Here is an 18,780-nt window from a genome sequence, read left to right on the forward strand (position 1 = left end):
ATTTTTAAACAGCTCATGGAAAAGATCTGCTGCCCGTTAACCAGGCTTCACTTCCTTCTTACCTGGAGTGCTATAAACCTCCTTGCTTTCTAAACAGCCACCAAGACTGCCACGAAAAAGGGCACAGAAGAGACTTGAAATTCAGATATTCTACCCTCGCGCAGACAGCATCCTCTGGGTTTGCCCCGTCCCCTTCCTCCCCCCCTCGCAGGTTACCTCCAGCACAAAGCTCTGGGCAGAGGGCTGCGATCGGGTGCTACTTTGGGTGTCCTCTCCCCTTTTCCCGGGGCTGGTCCAAGCCACGTCCCAGCGGCCCCGCCGCGGCACGGCCCCGGGTGCCGCTAACAGGTGGCTTCGCCCGTCTGCTTGGCACGGCGCTGCCGAGCGAGCGGGAGCGCGACGGAGCGGAGCAGGCAGCGTGCGGGGAGCCGAGAGACACTCGCAACACTTACTGTTTATGTCAAGGCCCTCGGCCCTCGAGGGACCCATTTTCACATAATCTATAATTATCTCTTCGCTTTAATCGCCTCGTCACTTCTGAGGCTCTCCTGGGCACAGGAAGAGGAAAAGCTCATTAACTGAACCTTTTCTCCTCTCTCCAGCCACCCATAGCTTTTAATTGCTTGGTGTTGTTATTATCTATCAGTGCAACTGGGATCATTTTCATAAGAAAGGGTGGTGGGAGGGAGGGAGGCAGGAGCAGGTCCCTGAGGTATGCACCACAGCCAAACCTTTGCTTTCTCAATTATTTATGCCAGCTGAGGTTTTGCAAGCTGAATAAATCCATAACTCAAGTTTATTTTGAACTGGCAGGCCGTCCCGGGGGAAGTGTTGCCCACTTGCCAGCACACTCGTGTGCCGTCCTCTGAGAGCAGCCGGGACATAGCGAGACATGTGTCATCCAATTCCCCGCCCGTCGCACGCACTTTGGTAGATTAGCGGCAGCACCGGAGAGGAGGCGGCCGTGAAAACCACAAACAGGAGCCGCCACCGAAGGATGTGCTCTCCCAAAGGGAAGGCAGGCCTGAGCCAAGCTGCCCCTTTGCACAACAAAGCAAAGCCCCAAGGGTCACCGCTCCAGGGACAATGAAAAGGGGGGGAAGCAATAAACTTGGCAATCATCTTGAAGTCAGACACTTGCCCGCTAAACATCACCAGAATAGCATCCATTTCTAAATAACACTGACCTGAAAAAACCCAAACCCCAGCTGCCTGGCCCTGCAGGTGTTTTGTTTGAGATGTTCCATGGCTGAGCACGCCACAGGCTGCTTGCGCTCTGCACAACCGGGAAAGCTCTTCCACAGGGATTGCACAGCCCAGCATTTATGCAAGCAACAGACATCTGCGGCGCAGCCACCCAAACGCACGCACAATACCAGCACGTGCCCGTAATTCCCAACACGGCAAGGATGCCAGCTCCTGCAGCTCTGCAGCTTTGCGCTCATTTCCAGTGCCGGTGTTCCCGAAAGCGGGGCTGGAGGGAGAGAACAAAACCCCAACTGCACTCCGAAGCGCTGGGCTTGTCTCAAAAGCCGTTGTCCGCTCCGAAGCGGCATCCTTGCAATGGATGCTGGAAGCAGCTCTTTAAAATTCAACAGCCTTTGTGCCTGACCACACGCAGCGACCTCTGGTATTTTCTGCCAAAACAGTTCATTTGTCTCGCACAACAACTAATCAATTCCCGAGGCCATCCATCACCGGGGCTCGCGCGAGCCGGTCCAGCAGTGGGGCCAGATGGCGGCTGCGTTAGTGGGATTAATACAATTCTGATAGATTACACGGCATCAGGCGGGCTCCCAAATATGAGGGGTGCCCACTCCGCACCCCCATCCTAAACTGAGCCCCACTCGCGACCAGGGTCGCTTCCAAGTGTTACGAGAAAGGGTGGAAGTTTCTACCAGAAAAGGGCTTCTTCAGCGTCCCTCAGGATGGCAGAAGTGTAAAGCACAGCTCAGGGAGGCCTCTGTGCCGACCGGCCGATGTCATGCCCATCCCAGCATGCCGAGGCCACGTGGAAGCAGCCCACAGCAGAGTGCAGGAGGGTTCCTCCAGTGGAACTGGAAAGGGACACGGACATTTGGCAACATTATTTTGCATTCTCCATCTGCCAAGTCAATGCTTTTGTTTGCTGGAAACACTTATAAACTGCCTCCCCTTCGCCCCTGCTTTAAAAAAAACCACTGAAAAATAACTTTAAAGTTGAATTTCCAATGCTACGGTGTTTTTGGCATCTCCCTCAGTTTGTGTCTTAGATTAGATTTATATTGGTGACACATCAGTCAACCTCATCTCACTGCTCATTTCCTAGGTTTGTGAAACTGTAATTATAGCTATTTGATCATGAAAGAGCTCAACTACTACTGCTTTTGTTCTGGTAATAAGACCAGAAAAGAGACATAAAGCTTTATGTAGCAGTAAAAAAACCCCACCACTATACCCAGCTTGAAATCACAGATCATTTCTAAATCCTTCCTTCCAGGGGAACCTCAAAGTCCCACCATCAGTCACCAGCACGCATTATTTTTATGTAATGCCCAAAGTGAGATAAGTGATTTGCAGAGAAACACAGAGGCAGAGCACTATGCTAATACATTCTGCAACTGCTCCCCATTAGTCACTGGGGGTACTTGAGCTCTTTATTGCCAGGGTTTATTAATGACTCCTAATTGATGACCAGTGCCCAGCACCCCAAAGTAAATAACTGCTACACCTCATTAGCTCAAGAGACCTTCTCCTGATTTGAGGATTGATCTATGAACACACAAATTGCACTGATTTAACCAAATCTCTTTCTAAATTGATTTAATTAGATTGGTATAACCTGTTTCTATGGATGCTCTTGAAATTGTTTGGAATCAGTGCAATGTCCTTCTGTGAGCCATTTTTCTATCTTGTTCTCAAAGCAGAAACATTTGAGATAACTAGTGATAAGGCGAAATCAGCCCTGCCACCATCCCAGTTCCTCCTACTTCTGATCCACCTGACTTTAGGGTAGGGTATGGTAACTCCACTTTGTCCAACGTTTACAGATTTGCACCCTAAAATCCAAGCATTTCATTCCACAAAAGGAATGTAAGCATTATTTATGCATAATTTTAGACACTCAGTTTGAAAGCAGTGGCATTGCTGCTTTGCTTGGTAATTTACTGCTGATGGTAAACTAGTGGTTTACACTATTTAAAATAAGATTTCTCATCTTCCTATTACATAGCAGCAGCTTGGAGGAGGTTGATAGTTTGATAAATTGTTCAAAAGCTTCTGGTACGAAAAAAGTAAGTGAACCCGCTTAGGTGAACCTTCAAAACTCTGCACTTGCATTCTTGTCTATCTCCTGGTGCAAGGCGAGGTTCTGATGATGCCGGGCTCCAGATAAATTAGACAGCCATTTCCTGCCTTTGCATCAGCAGAATCCTAAAGGGCATATGGTAGGCTGTGTTTGGTAGAGTAATGCCTGCTGAGAAATTGCTTTCAGCAGTCTGTCAGAACCCAGGGCTGATGAGGACTCGAGTTTTAGTTTTCAAGTACACAAGATAAGGGTTTTTTTGCTTATTCTGGGCTTCCTTAATATGATCCTGTAACTAGAAAATAGTTATCCTATCAACAGCCCTGGGAAACAGAGACTAAAGTGGTTTGATTTATATTCCAATTTTTGCAAGCTTGTTGTAGCGCTTGAGTAGGCCCACCATAGACAACTGAGTCAATAAAATAGTCTGCATCAAAGTTTCTTTTCTCAGATCTTAGGTTTTGAGGTAGCATACACACTGAACTTACAGCGTGGGACTTACCCGTAACTGTCAATGGGTTGGCTGGCTCAAGCTATTAAGTTCTCTTTCCCCTTAAACATTTTCATTTTCTTCCTCTACAGAAAATGCCTTATTTTTTTTTAAGACTACATTCTATTTACAAATGCACTGAAGTATTACTGAATGCTAACCTTATGTTCTTGTAAGTAACCACTCACAGCCTCAGAAAAGTCACCCTTCTCAGGCGAGTGGTATTACTATCAAACCAATTCACTCCATGCTCTAGATAAACTTGGATACCAGATTGAATGCCTAAAGCCATCCTTCTTCGGCTCATCTGCGTGCAGATTTGGTACCAGTGCAATTTAGTTGTTTAGGGCTATGCTTTTACTATTATAATTATTACCATTAGAGATGTGCCTATACTTGCACACTTTTATTCCCTGTTCCAGTAAGAGAATGAACAACAGACAAAAGCCATAACACATGGGCAACTACACCGAGAAAGTTGAAGCTGTACAACCTGCATGTGGGTGAGATCATGATGACACTTGCTCACTTCCTATCTTGCAACTGAAGACACTGATGCCTGCGAGCCAAGCTGTGCTAATGGACCACAGGAGTTTCCATTCTGCCAGCAGTCAGGAGACTTCATTTAACTCACTGTCAGCAGAATCACCCTATTCCAGCTGTGTCAGAGACTACATCTGCCTACAGCCTCATTTTGTAAGGACTACAGCTATGTTATACTAAACATACAGCACATACGTTCCTCATGGTATGTTCGGAAAAAGTGCATTTGGAGCTGTACTTATCTTCAAGTCCTGCACAAGTCATGTTCTCATGGAAATAGAAACAAAAATAGGACAAGAAGATTTAGACTAGTCAAGCCAACCAGAGCAAACTCTATTTTCCTGTATAGTGTGCTGTATTTCATATCCAAGAAGGGGCACAGGCAGTACTTGGGTTAGCCAAGACTCTGAAAGCACTGTAGGACTAAGCATAGCTCATACTTAGCACCCCACACTGGGCAGCAGTAATAGGTTCCACTTCTAAAAGAAGAGCTCAAGCAGCATTTAAACCACAAGGTCAAACTATGACATCAAGGATGTTGGCCGACACCTACACTGATAAAGCAGGGAAGAAAAAGGAGCTTGTGGCTAGAAGTGCTATTCCTCTGTGTGTTAAACCAAGGTCATACCTGACCACCTCTGGTCAAGGTCCAGAGGCAAGTTAAAGATGTGTTGGCTCTCCATGCAAGAGAGAGAAGGCTACTCCTGGCCAACTGTTCCATCTTGCTATAAAGTGGATCGCAAAACCGAGGGAAGTGCCCACACTACTGCCAAGCACAAAACTGCCACCTTATTTGTTTACACGGAACAGCCATATCAATTTCTACCTGAGCTCCTTGCAAAGGGTTTGGAGCCACCTGCTCAAGATTTATTTTTCATTAGTTTGTGACAAAAAGTAAAAAAAATGCTGTGTTAGAGTTTTCACACTTCAGGAAAGTTCTCAGCAAGCTTGGGAGGCTGTGTGTGGAGAAATTAGTGTTTATCTTTCAATTTCCTGGGACCAAAATGATGCAAGACATTCAATAAAACAAATGGGATCACATACACATAAATGGGTGACTGCAACATGACAGCAAACACTGCTCAAAAATTTAGTCTTCCTTGACTGTTCATTTTAACTAAAAATACGATGCTGTATTCTGAAAGATCCTCCAGGCAATCATTTAGGTATTGGAGTTAATATTATACCCATGATTAGTAGTCTGGAACAGTAAAAAACCATCCAAACAAAAACCCTCAGCTGTCCTTATTCAGTAGCTAATGTCACTTACTACTTGCACCTTGACAGTTTTTAAATAGCAGCCATTCTAGTTCAGTAAATGCGTTTCTGCTATGCTAGCTGCAGAAGCTAGAAAAAATTAATTTGATATAAGGTACAAACTCTCCCTGAAGGCAAACATTGTCCAACATTAAAACCTTCACCGAACAATCCTTAATGAATGTATTGGTAAAGAAATAACTATTTGAAAAAGGTAGTGTCTGAATAGCTTTCTATTAAAAATATCCAATATTACCTTTTTTTAGCCGTATAACTGAAAAATGGGAAGCCTTGCCCTTCCCCCACATCTTGCACTAGGGAAAGGTTACTACCTGGCAATGATACAGGCAGTTATTGATTTAAATCATTATGGACCTGAAAAGTTCTTTCCTGTCATTTATTATCCTGTTGTAGTTGCCACCACACTTGTGCAATATTAAAAAAACCTTAACAAAATGACATTAGAAAAATACTGGTTTTAAACTGAAGTCCAGCGCAGATAATCACCTGATTGTTTCTTCTTGATATAATGAGCTGACAACCGGGCCTCCAAATGCAGTTTTGCCTTCCTTTCCCCTCTTCTCTGTCGTCTGAAAGAAAAAGAAAGATTGGTCCAGCATCCTGGCTCCCATCCCATTCCAGCCTGTGCCACCCCTCTGCCATCTCCCACCCCTTTCCCTGCCCCAGAGGTGGGATCAGCCCTCTGGAAGCGTCATCTTCACGGCAGACGGTACCCCACAACCCTACTCCATCCAGAACAACTGGATGGATCTCTCAGCAAACCGGATCAATGCTCCTCTGAAGGTGGCCAAGAAGGGTCACCCGAAAGGTAGGCTTGGCAGCCTCGCCATCCCGCTCACGAGCCAAAGCGTTGCCGCCACTGCACTCCCAGCCATGGCCCCTTAGGACTCAAAAGCCGAGCTTCTGTGAGGTAGCATAATGTTATGTTACTAGATTGCAAAGCTTGCCTTTATAAATCTATTTAATATAGATTTAAAATTAAATTTTATAATGGGCAGCATTTCCAAATGATTTACTCCCAGGAACTCTAGGATTCTGAATGATTCCCACCATAATAGAAATGAACAATTAGAATAATGATTGATCGATATGGAGCCTCAGGCCTACCTTTTCAAAAAAACCATCCTGCAGCTTGGGATCTTCAGCTGGCTGACTTTACATTGATGCCAGACTTTCAGAAAGGGCTAAGTGCCTGCTGTCTGAAAGCCTGACCCTATTTTAGGGGGTGCAGGGCACCAGAAACCCGAACTCTTCTAGGGCATCTAGTATCTCGGTCTTTGAGTAAGCAGTCAAAACTGGTTTGCAATTCACAGCAGTAATTCCTCATAAAACCAGCCCATTAATTGCAACATGCTGTTGTCAGTGGACAGTTCCGTGGATTTCTGCGATGAGACATTATCAAACCCAGGGTGAATAAAATCAGAAGCAAAGGGAAAGCCGTCCCAACCTCTAGCAGTCTCTCAGTAGCTGCAACACATTGCTGATTACACCAAAAAGCATTGCTGCCTCATCAGAATTCTACCTGGAAAGATGTTGATTTTTTTAAAAATAAAAACATGCTTACATTTGTTTTTCTTCCTGCTCCGTAGGTTGCTTTTGTTTTAAATCAATTTACTGTTTCCCCATAATACATTTACTTTTACATTCTGTGCAGTTTGAGCCAACCAGTTCCACCTTTCAGCTCTCTGTACCAGCCCAAAGCCGTAATATTTGGGTTTGCAGATATCACATACTTCTTTATAAGAAAAAATGGAAAGGAAATTGGCTTTGAAAACTATTCTGTGGCAAGTAGGTTTTCTCTAATTTAGAGTAAAAGGTGACACAAAGTTCTCCTTTCCTGAAGGGAAAGGGCTTCAGAGTCTTTACAGTGCAATGCCCCTCTTAAAAAATTACTTTAGCAGAGAACCTTACTGTCCATCAATTATTTCCATACCACTTATAAAGAAAATTAATTTCAGATCATCTGCTAGTACATGCAAGAGTTATTTCTATAAAGCGAAACCATACCCACAACTAGTCTATCATCTTTGATATTGAGAGACAGCGGTCATTCAACCAGTATCAGAAACGACAAAAAATTTTTAATCTATATTCTTTCATCTCTTCCCACTACGGTTTTTGGTTGTTGCTTTTTTTCAAAGTCAGAAACAACACTTGAGAAAATACATTTCATCTTTCTAGAGGCAGAAATTGTAAAACAGGTTTCTTGGATTAAGTTCACCTTCTTTGGACAACCAGTGCATTTCTACCAAAGATTAATCATGTTGATTGAGTACACATAAAGTCATTGTGAAACTTAGCAATAAAGGCTTCCCCAAAAATGCTCAGGCAAAAACTTCTCTGGCTCTTAATCCATATACAGGTTACTTTGTCCAAGTAGCTTTTATCTCTTTCACACAGAAATAGGTAACTCAATATTCAATTCATGAATGTTGAACCAAGCTTATTCCATCACAGTCCTCGATATGTAGAACAAGTTTATGAAAAATGTACAGGAAAAGTCTCGGCTATCCTCTCAGGATTTAATGTGTGCCTCTACTCTGCAAAGCCATGAAAGACAGCATCGTGGCTCCACCATGCATCACCACTGGACTTCCCAAGGGGAATCTGTCCAGGCTATGAGGAATGCTTCTTCCCAAAAATGTTAACTCTGCCTCAATGCAGATACAAACTGGTTTCTTCCCAGTCGCCCTTGACAACTTGCCTATACCATGAGCTCATCTGCCTGCTTCCAATATCTATACTACCCAGCCTGCCAGGGACTCGCACGCAATATCTGAGCATGACATACCAAACCAGGTAATGAAAGAGGTGGGACAGAAGCAGCTGCTCCTTCCAAACCACATCACAGCTACTGTACTAACAGGAACCAGCATTTTTATTTGTTACTCATACTGGCTGAAGGGATCAGTAATGTGCAGATGCACTTTCCTTCTTAAATCTCTTGACATTTCTGCAGCAGAAAAGGGCTTTTAGGGCTGGAAAGATAAAGCAAACGCTACATATACACAGACAATGACCGGTGAGTTTAAAGTCACATTACCCTGCAAACCACAATGAAATTAAAAACTGACACTGCAAATTTTCTCTCCTTCGTTAAAAAAGGCACTAATAATTAACTATGTGGCTCTCAATTAAGCCAGCTCAATTTCTTTCACTGCTGGCAGCGCTGTCCAAAAGCACTGCAGATACACAGGTAACTAATGATAGTTAAGAAATAACAGGCTCCCAGGCTCCCATAATTTGCAACCTGAATCCAAGAGAGATGACAGCAGTCAGGACCACGTAAGAGAGCTGCTGTAGAAAAGGCAAAATTACTATGGGCTCCATGAGCGTGAGGGGGTTGCCCTCAAACCGCCAGTTAAAAATTGTTGGAATAAAGGGGAATTTGTGACAGCATGGGAAGAAGCCTTGGAGGATTGCACTTGAGTGCCAAAGCACAGGCAGTGGCATGCAAGAGATCCGGGAAGAGATGATAAAGAAGCATAAGAGATGCCTCAAGAGGCACTGAAATTTCTCGTGTTTTCCCCTAATTCTTGCCCATTGATTCTTTGTTGCTTGTGTACAGTTAAGGCTGATATGAAAGTCACTATTACTCTTGACAGTTAACTTTGGTAGGTGGATCTGGTTGACCAAAGCTAGCATAAATCACAGGCAAATATGTGCTTCAGTATGCAGCATACGTACTCATTAAGAGACATTTTCAACTCCCCTAACTCCTGATGTGCTCGCGGACTGGCGCAGGGAACTCCACCAAGCCCAGAACTATTCTTCTCAAATGTCACCAGGAATGCCAGGAGAAAAGCCGCACTCCTCCCGGAACAGACAGCAGAGCATCCTCGTCCCTGCCTCAGTGCACTGTATTTGTCAATAAAAGACCAGCTTGATTCAAGGTACAATTGCATCTCGACTGGCTGTCACTGACAATGCTGCTCCAGACGGCCTCAAAGCCTGACAACCACTTTCTGAACAAAATGGAAATACAGCGACTAATATTTGCTAACATTATTAATTCATTTTTTTTTCCACTCCCCCTTCTTCCTTTATCCACGATGTCAAGATGTATACCTTTAAATTGTTGTCAGCCATAAAACAGACATCGTGTCCCAGTTCAGAGGTTAACATATAATGACAGACACATTAAAAAGCCCTGTCCAATGCCTCACTGACAATTTCAGCTCCATCTTCTCTTCAACGAGACAGTAGCTCAAACTCACTTATAAGCTTTAACAACATTAAAGTCTAATCATGATTGAAAAATAAAGGAGAAAGAGAAGATAGTTTTATCATACTAAGCATTATGGAAACAGAAAACAATTAGACAAACGTTTTCTTTGTGAGGCTTTCGAGTTCACATTCCATTTTGGTCTTAAAAGTCTCCCATGATCACAGTATGACCCATTTCTCTTCTGGCATTTTTGGAGAGCACAATGAAAACTATCATCTAAGAGGAAAATCGGTAGTTTCCTGTCAGGGGTTGGTTTGGTGGGCCAACCTCTTCCTATATCCCTGAAGACAGGAGAGGGATTTATTATTTTTCATCTCCGAGCCCAAGCTGTGTTCCAATCTACACAAAACAGGCTACAACAGATTTAACAAGATGGCACTTCCAAGGGCCCTTCCGATGACTCACTTCAAACTCATGTGCCAGAACTCATCGTAGAGATGCAAGTGAACTTCCCATTGGTGATTAGCTGGGACTGAACTGGACCGAATGGTACACAGCTATTTTGTATGTAGGGCAAGGGACTCATGAATCTGACAGAAGGAAAGGTACAGAGAAGTTCTACAAAGATACTACAAAACAGCAGGAATAGCACAAGTTTCTGTAAAGCCTTTTAAAAAAAAAAATAGTACTGTAACTTGGAGTTAACAGAAGAGCTAGATCCTAGGCATGGGTTAAATGTCAGGCATCCCAGTTTCATCCACAGCAAAATAAGAACTCTGCCTGGCTAGTTTTGCATGTCTAGACACCCAGCACACACAGCAGCAATAGCTGTTTGGCAAGGCACGTGGCAAGGCTGTGTTGCACAGCACATCTATCATCCCCCCCAGTTCCCTCGCATGGCCTCACTCTGGCTTTTCTCCACACCCAAAACCTCTAAGTAGCTTCACATAAATATATATTTAAGAAAAAGAGAAAGCCATTAGCAAAAAGAGTCATCTCATCAAAATACTTATCTTCGAAGTTACACTGGCTAATGCCTTAAAACAGTCAAGGCTTAAGTTCTTCATCATCACACATCTTGGAAACAGAAGAGTGAGACAACTTAAATGAGAGCTATGCATCAGGATCTCACACCCGAGCCACCGCAGTGCATGGAAGAAGTTCTCAGGTTATGTTCAGAGGCTACTTATTGTATTCTTTTTCTCTTCCTCTGAGCCTGATGCAACTTGAGTCAGAGTAGCAGCTGTATCTGGCTTTATGAGATGGAGACAAGAAATACTCCCAACAAAATTACTACAATCAAAATTTCTCAAGTGTTTCCGCAGCAGCGAATACGTAGTGCAGATTCCAATCTGCATTTGTTCTGCATAGTTCACCTTCCTACAGCTCCCCCGTTCCTCCAGCCGCAGGTGCCTGCATGGCACGCTCCCTGGCTTCCCTGCACGGCCCTGCGCAGAACCCAACGCTGGGGCCAGGGACACACGTTACCTTGCTCCATACCAGTTTGCAGAAAGGTGCATACACAGCAGCAGAACAGTGAACTGCCCTGCTCAACAGGAATGTGGCAGCCTTCAGCAGCCACCAAAGAAGCAACCAAAATCTGCCTTGGCCTCGCAGGGTGCATGCAGGGCTTTGGGGTGCAACCAAGGGACCTGAGCCACCGAGCCTGGAGGAGCTGCAAGCACTGGATGTTCACAGAGGTCTGTTGGCAGGGGCAGGAGAAACCCTGGTCCACATCCCAACTCCCCCAACTACACCTGGGAGGTGATCAGCAACTCCAGTCTCAGCTGCCATGACAGGACAGGCAACATCCTGTAACCCCATCAGGCTCACGTGAAGGTATGAGTAAATCCCTGGAGTGTGCTGATTGAATTGTAATTAAGCTGGCATAGTCTCAGGTGACAAATTTTACAGAAGACACTTCATAGAGTTAACCCAACAGTAGACCTCAAGGCCTGCTTTGCTGGCCACTATGTCCCCTTAATGCTCTGGATTAACATTTCTGGACACAATTTGAGGAGTGAGGATTATTAGGGAGGCAACAAGAAAATGTAAACTCTCCTAAAGTTTCAGACACTTGCCCCCCTCTTCTCCCTCTGTGCCATGGCCTGGCCATCCCCCTGGGAAGGGAACTTGGGCAGACACTAATTGTATTTGACAGCAGCAATTACACACAAGGCTGGAGATTAGAAGCTCGTTAATTGTGTGTGCCATAATTGCTGCCGTCTTTTCCTTCACTAGTTAAGGCCAGTGCCAGGAGAGCCAAGGGGAGGAGGGTGCTCTCCACCCCAAATGCAGGTGGTCCAAAGATGAGAGCCCTTGGACAAGGAGGAGATGTCCCCTCTCCCCCAACACCACGGGAGGCTCCTGACCCCATAACAATGCGGGAGGGTCCTCCGGCAGGGCAGCTAATGAAGCATGAAATGAGGACAAACAATGTCCTCTTCCAAAGGTATTTTCCACCTGTATCTTTCTGACTTTACAGCTCAGCTGAACTTCATGCTACCTGCAGCAGGAGGGAAGGTAAATATTAACCCTTCAGAGGTGATGCTATTCCAGGAAAAACAATTGTACCATCTATAAAATTAGGCGCTGTATTAAACACTTGAACAGCATTAAAAATCCTCCCTTCCCCACTAAAATGTACGAGCTCAGCATTTCTCACCCCTCTTCAGACTAGCAGAGACCAGTTATATCCAAACAAGATAAAAATACACCCCAGCTGAGGGCAGCCTCCCTCTTACACTCTGCTGTAAAGGCACCTTTCATGAAAGCCTGCTGTACCCTCCGCACCAGCCGTATTAATGGCCATCATAAACAGACTATTTTAATATTCCTCTCTCAACAATCCTTCTTGGCTCCCAGCAGCAGCTCAGGGAGAGCATGCACATGACTCAGCACCTGGAGCATTTTCAGGAGACCACTGAGGATCTGTACCATTTGAGCAAATGGTCCTATAAAAAATGGCAGTATGCACCGCAGGATAATGTGGGGTTGGGTTTTTTTTTTTGTTTTAAATATTGCAGGGACAGTTTAGTTAATATTCCATTAATGGCTACATAAAAAAAAGTTTTCTGGTTCTTTTAAATCTCACAGAATTTCCTCTTGAAAAACACAATCTAAGACAGGGAAAATATTTTCCAGATTACATTAAAAAATAAAACCAAACATGCTGTAATTAATGTCATAGTTAAACAGTGCTGTGATCTAAAACAAGGCCTTGCAGATTACTCATTTAACCTATAACGAATTAATTAATAACTGCACCATAATCACAGTTGGAAATTAGTAGTAAAGACAGTCAGGGGAGGGGAAATAAATGTAAAATGCTTAACAATTTTGAGCAAGTTTTATGCTTGCTAGTAGCTGTGATTTCATGACTCACTGTATACATTTTAACATATGCATGGGAGGAAATAATATGCTCAATCAAAAAACCTAATGCAGTGGCTTCCAACAGTTTTTGATTTGTGGAGCTTTTTTTTAATGGAAAAACAGATACGGAGGTGGCAAACACAAGACCACCAGCAGACTCTCCTTTCCTCATCTCCTTTTCGTGGACGCTGCAGTAACTTGCAGACTCCCAATGTCTGCAGACCAAAGGGTGAAGCAAGTGGCCTGTTTGCACCCTTCCAGCGTGAGGCAGCTTGCAGAAATCAGGAGCTTTCACAAGGGGAACACGGAGCATTGCATTGTCAGTCCTGGAAGCAATCAATCACTTCTGTCACATCACCCATATGAAAATCCACAAATGCCCAGGCAGAGGGGACCAAGCTGTAAATACAAACACAGCCTGTACTGTAATTGCTGGTTTTTGTCAATCTAATACAAGATATTCATTTATATAGATTTACACAGACATTTGTATGAGCAAGAAATATATGCCAAGCCAAACTGGCAATACCGAAAGTCTACATAGATTGGGATGAAACATGTGCTCTGGAGCTTGAAAGCTGAAGGCAACTCTAACTTTTGAGAAATGAAGAAAGGACATCAGCCCCCACTCCCAACCTGCCTGTTGACATACTCATCCTCTACTTGCTGGAGCAACACTGGGCCAGACAGCATCACAGCAGTGGCAGGGGCCAATTTCCCCATTCAAAAAAGGAACAGCTCCAAGGCTGCTTGACCAGCACCACTGAAATCCGTTTCCTCCATCAGATCTGGGTCATGAAGGCAGAGGGTGGATTTATGAGCTCTGCAGACAGAGAAGTGGCAGAATGAAGAGCTCTTCACTGGTCCCTGTCCCCACAGACTCGGGCAAGGGAAGGATCAGAGCATCCCAGCAGGAACAGAAGGTTTCTGAAGTTATGGTGTAACCCGTCACAGGCTCAGCCAGAAGGATGCAGCAGGACCTGGAGGCAGCTGCCTGCTGAACAGCCTTTAGCTGTGTCTGAGCTTTTACATGCCTTTGTGTTGGTTAGTTCAGCCCAAAATACTTATAGGATGCTCTAGAGACATTTAAGGAGTGCCATCTTTTCTTACAATAGGAGTAATTGGGTACAATAGTGCCCAAGTATCTAAGTACTAGACAATACGTGCTCTTTTAAAGGATAACTTTTTCCACTCTAAGAGACAAGTAGTATTTACAAGACATTAACCAGTGTTAGCTACATCCAAACAAAATCTTAATCTCCAGTAATTACACTCAATACCTCCTTGATACTTCGTGTAAAGAGCAAGCTAAACATAACCACTTAACCTTTTTCTAACACGAAAAGCTGTATTTTCACTAAAGAAACAGCTTAATTATGCTATAGCTTATGTTATACACAAAACAATTACAGCTAGTTTCTCCTAACCAAAAGCCTATGCTATTTTTAATTAACACATTCTCCCTTTTAAACCAGCCTTTATACAGCCATGTGAAGCAGCAGGGTACATGAACCCTTCCTGTGTCTGAATACCATCAGGTAAATGTCTACAACTCCACACCTAAAAAAATCAAGGCATGACATACTCCGCAGTAAGATAAACCCGTAATTTCTACCCAAGTTCCTGATTTTTTTTTTTTTAACAGCCTCTGACACAGCAAGTTTGAAGTTCTGCAACAGCTTCAATTACTTTGAAAAATTGGATTTTTTTAATTAGAGGTTGCACCCTTCCCCGTTTAAAACAGTCAAGCTGCTAGCGCAGCCTGGTGGGTTGCTGGCCAAAACAGGCACAAGAGTTTGACGAGAGGCTACCACGAGCTCCTGAGCAAACTGCAGAGCAATTCAAAGCCCACCTCCTGAATGCCCACCTCATGCCACAAGCAGAGGAGACCGTCCCCGCTCCTCCCACCCTCACTCACCATCTCACTTTGCTATCCAGGGCAACAGGACCTGGGTGCATTAAATCAGGCTCTTCTAGGTTTCTGGGCATCCCAGGAAAATATTGGGGTGCACGGATGTCAGGGAGGCTCCCTCCTGCTTGAGAAGCAAGCTGGCCAGCAGGAAGCTAAGACTGAGCAGAGAAAGCACCTCTTACCCTCCTGGTCCTCCCCACCTCCCCTTGCAACTTCCTATTTGGTTTTCCTCCCCTTCCACACCTCCTGTTACATCAGGCTGACATTCAGCCTGCTCCGCTTTTTGCCTCTGCCCCAAGCTCCTAACTGCATCTCACTGCCTGCTTACCTCCCCCGTCTCTATAGCCTGTGACAGCATCCTGCTTGGTTCAACACCTCTCCTCTGTCAGCCCATGCTGCAACCTCCCCAAGACCCCAACTTTGTAATGTTGCCCAGCACTACCGAAAGCTTCATTTTTCCAATTTGTTTTAGCCAGTGGAGTTTCAGTACAGAAATGAACCTAACAGGACAGTTTTGATTGCTGGTGGAGTCACTTCTCATGCCACAACACTGCTCTTTTCTGCTTCCAGCCTCACACAGCTGCTTCAAAAACAAGCTTTTCAATACTTTCGTTCTTTGTTGCTGGGGAGAAGCGGCACTGCTGCTAAAATCCGCAACAAATGAGAACTGCACATGGCATTTAAAACCCTTCCTTGCCTTGCCAGGAACTGCCGCCTCAAGGCAGAAATGCCAGAGGGCAATACCTGGTTGCATCTCAGCCACTTCAGCTTGTGGTCTGACATCTTAACAAATTCAACCTCGGCATCTCAATTTAAGCCAAGATCTTGGGCTCTCCCTGGAAGTATCAGCACCTATCCATTTTCTGTCAACTCAGCCATAGCAACAACAGCCTTCAGCAGAGGATCAGCAGCAACTTAAACCTGATCTGGTGGTCCTTCTCTGATACTGAGATGCTTTCTCAGCTAGGAGAGCACTTGCTCAAGTGAAGTTTTAAGATCCCAGAGCTCAGCTGTGTCCCATGCCTCCAATCCCACAGCTGCAGGATCACCGAATAACCAGGTGCTGTGGGACTGCGACCTGTGCAGTACAGCCATACAGCAAAGCCTGTTACTTCTGGACATCTATTAAGGGGGAAAGAAAAAAGCAACTAAGTCCCTGCTGCACAGAAAGCTGCACAGGAAAGTACCTTGCCTCATTCTGTTACATCTTGTCATCACTGAATGCCAACAGTTTGAGATATATATATATATATTTAAATTTGATTTTTTTTTCAGTTGCCTCTGGTATATCTGGCTAGCATGCAGTGTCTTATTCCACCAGTAAGCCAGGAATCATGACACTGGGATGCCACACACGTCACTATGCTGCAGCAGCACACTCAGCATCAGCAAGGCAGAGCTATGTCTCCAATTTTTCTTTTTTCTGAATACATTCCAGATAGTACAAGATATTTCTTTGAATTAGTGCAAGATGATGAAAATTAATTCACTGACATATTCAAAAGGAAAAATATTTCATCTTTGCTTAAATGTTTAACCAAAATGACTGCATTGATAGCCAAAAATGACGAGCCCCCCAATTTCTTGCTTGCAAATTCCGGAAAACAACTACTGTTACGTTCAAGTAGCTGCGAGAGAATATATTATGCTGCCCACAGTACACTAACAACATAGTGCATCAGCACTGCTGGATCTGGGCTGGAAAAATAGGGGCTAACATCATTACAAGCAAAAGTTAGCCCTTGCAGGGCTAGTAAGACTGCATGTTTAACATACAGTACATTTTTAGCAAGACCAGGCAGCTTAAAAGGAGGGAGAGGGAAGAGGTATAAATCCTTGTCATGATAATTCCTTACTTTGAAGAAGTTTAGTAACATAGGAACATGGGCAACCTCTGTACAGGATTCCAGTGCAGCTTTCAATACATAACTGTTTGCATTGCTGGTTTGCTTTCTAAACTTCAACCTTTCTAAAATACAGGCTTGCAGCTTGGCACCGTTGTATTTCAATCAATCGCTTGAACAAGGATTGCAATATCATAAATAAAAGGAGCCGAGACCATAAATTTCTGTGGAGATGTAAAATCAAAGAGAACAATCCAACAGACTCCCAGGGGGTGGGAGGCTGACACATATTCCAGCTGTTTATATTTCTACTATGAGACACTTGTTCATTTTAACTTATTCACTTCTGCACAGCTTGCCAGAACCACAATTCCAAAAACCTGAAAATCTCACTCTGGATCTGGCATTTTGTTTTGTGCTCTACAATAAAATGCAGCTGCAGAAGAGAAAAAGCCCTATAATTTATCAAGCTTGTCCGCGGGCAAAATCCCAGACCACCACGGCTGACAGCCCTACCAGCACAGCACCCCAACGCCTGGCATGCAAGTTACTTGCTAGAACAAAGCATCCTCAGGACATCTCTGACAACTCCATCCTCAGGCCACAGGTTCATGGCAAACAACCGCCAGCTCCCATCTACGCTGTCACCGTTACGAACAGAAGTTACACATACTGTTTTATTAATCCGCTCCCTCAACAGCCAAGGGATGGCAGTGTTATCTTCACAGTACTGAGTGAGGGCTTGCACTGCCCATGAGCCTGTGCTCCTTTTAAAAACAGTAAGTATAAATAGGAAACAGAATTTGATTTGCTGCTCAGAGCATAACAGTCTATACAACAAAGCAGGTAGGCTTTGTTGTTCACGCTACCTCCTACTTGGTGTGCCAGAGTTGAGCTATCTTGCATGGAATAAAATTGATAAACAGTTACATATGCAAAGACAGGGACAGAAAGGTAGCAAAACCTATGGACAGCTTTATTTATGAGTAGGACCTATATTAAGTACTTAAAGCATCAGCACACTTTCCTCACGAGAGGTACAAAGCAGCAAAGGATGCAACACTATCCACCTTTATTGCAGAAGAACGGGGAAATTTAGTTCATGTTTGTAGTGTGATATTTTACTGTCTTACACAACAGGAGCAAGAAAACATCCCCTTGCTAGTAGGAAAAATTGGTTCTGAAAGCATGCTCCAAAAGCAAAATACTCTAGGCCTAACTACTGCAGCTAATAAACTGCCATTTTTCCAACTTGGATAAAATAAGGTGGGTCACTGCCTGTAGTCTCGCGTATATGAATAAGGTGTACACAAACCGCGAGCTTTTGTTAGCCATACACAGCACAGATTACGCCCTCCCACAGGAAGGCTGCATCTACCACTAACTCTGCTTGCATGCTAGAGACTGTCCCTCACACAGCTGGCAAAAGGCAGCAAGGCAGAAGAATCCCTCTGTGTGTTAAGATCTAACCCCTTTCAGGACGTATACTAAACGGTCACATACCCCAAGGTGGTTCACAAAACCCCCAACTCTGCAGTTTGCAAGGCTGCCTAAACGCAGAGGACATTGCAGTCTTACATGCCCCAAAGCCAGAAGCCTGGGGTGGATCAGTTTTTTTGGTTTTGTTCTTAATTTCTAGTGCTTCCTTTTCTGTTAAAAGAATTAAAAAAAATACAGGCTTGCTGGTTTTTTTGTTGTTGTTTTTGTTTTGTTGGTTTTTTTTTTAAAGGCAAAGAGCCTGATTACAGTTTATTAATTATCTCAGTGATTTGCTTCTTCCAATGTGGTCATCCTTTGAAATGAGAGCTTTCAAAATATATATAGCAAACAGTGCAGTTTGTTTTCTGCATTTTGTTACAATTTTTATTCTTAATTATTAACATTTGG

General features: G+C 44.1%; 1 protein-coding gene across 2 annotated transcripts in view; it reads right to left on the bottom strand.

Annotated features, from left to right (window-relative positions):
* The window catches only part of ACBD6 (acyl-CoA binding domain containing 6), an 88,483-nt gene that overhangs the window by 55,576 nt on the left and 14,127 nt on the right, over positions 1–18,780 (bottom strand). For both annotated transcript variants that reach the window (XM_050900599.1, XM_050900601.1), the window contains exon 4: positions 6,081–6,163. In XM_050900599.1, coding sequence (XP_050756556.1) covers positions 6,081–6,163 — 83 coding nt within the window. The remainder of the gene's footprint in view (positions 1–6,080; positions 6,164–18,780) is intronic.

Source organism: Gymnogyps californianus, chromosome 8, assembly GCF_018139145.2.
Source record: "Gymnogyps californianus isolate 813 chromosome 8, ASM1813914v2, whole genome shotgun sequence".
Lineage (NCBI taxonomy): Eukaryota > Metazoa > Chordata > Aves > Accipitriformes > Cathartidae > Gymnogyps > Gymnogyps californianus.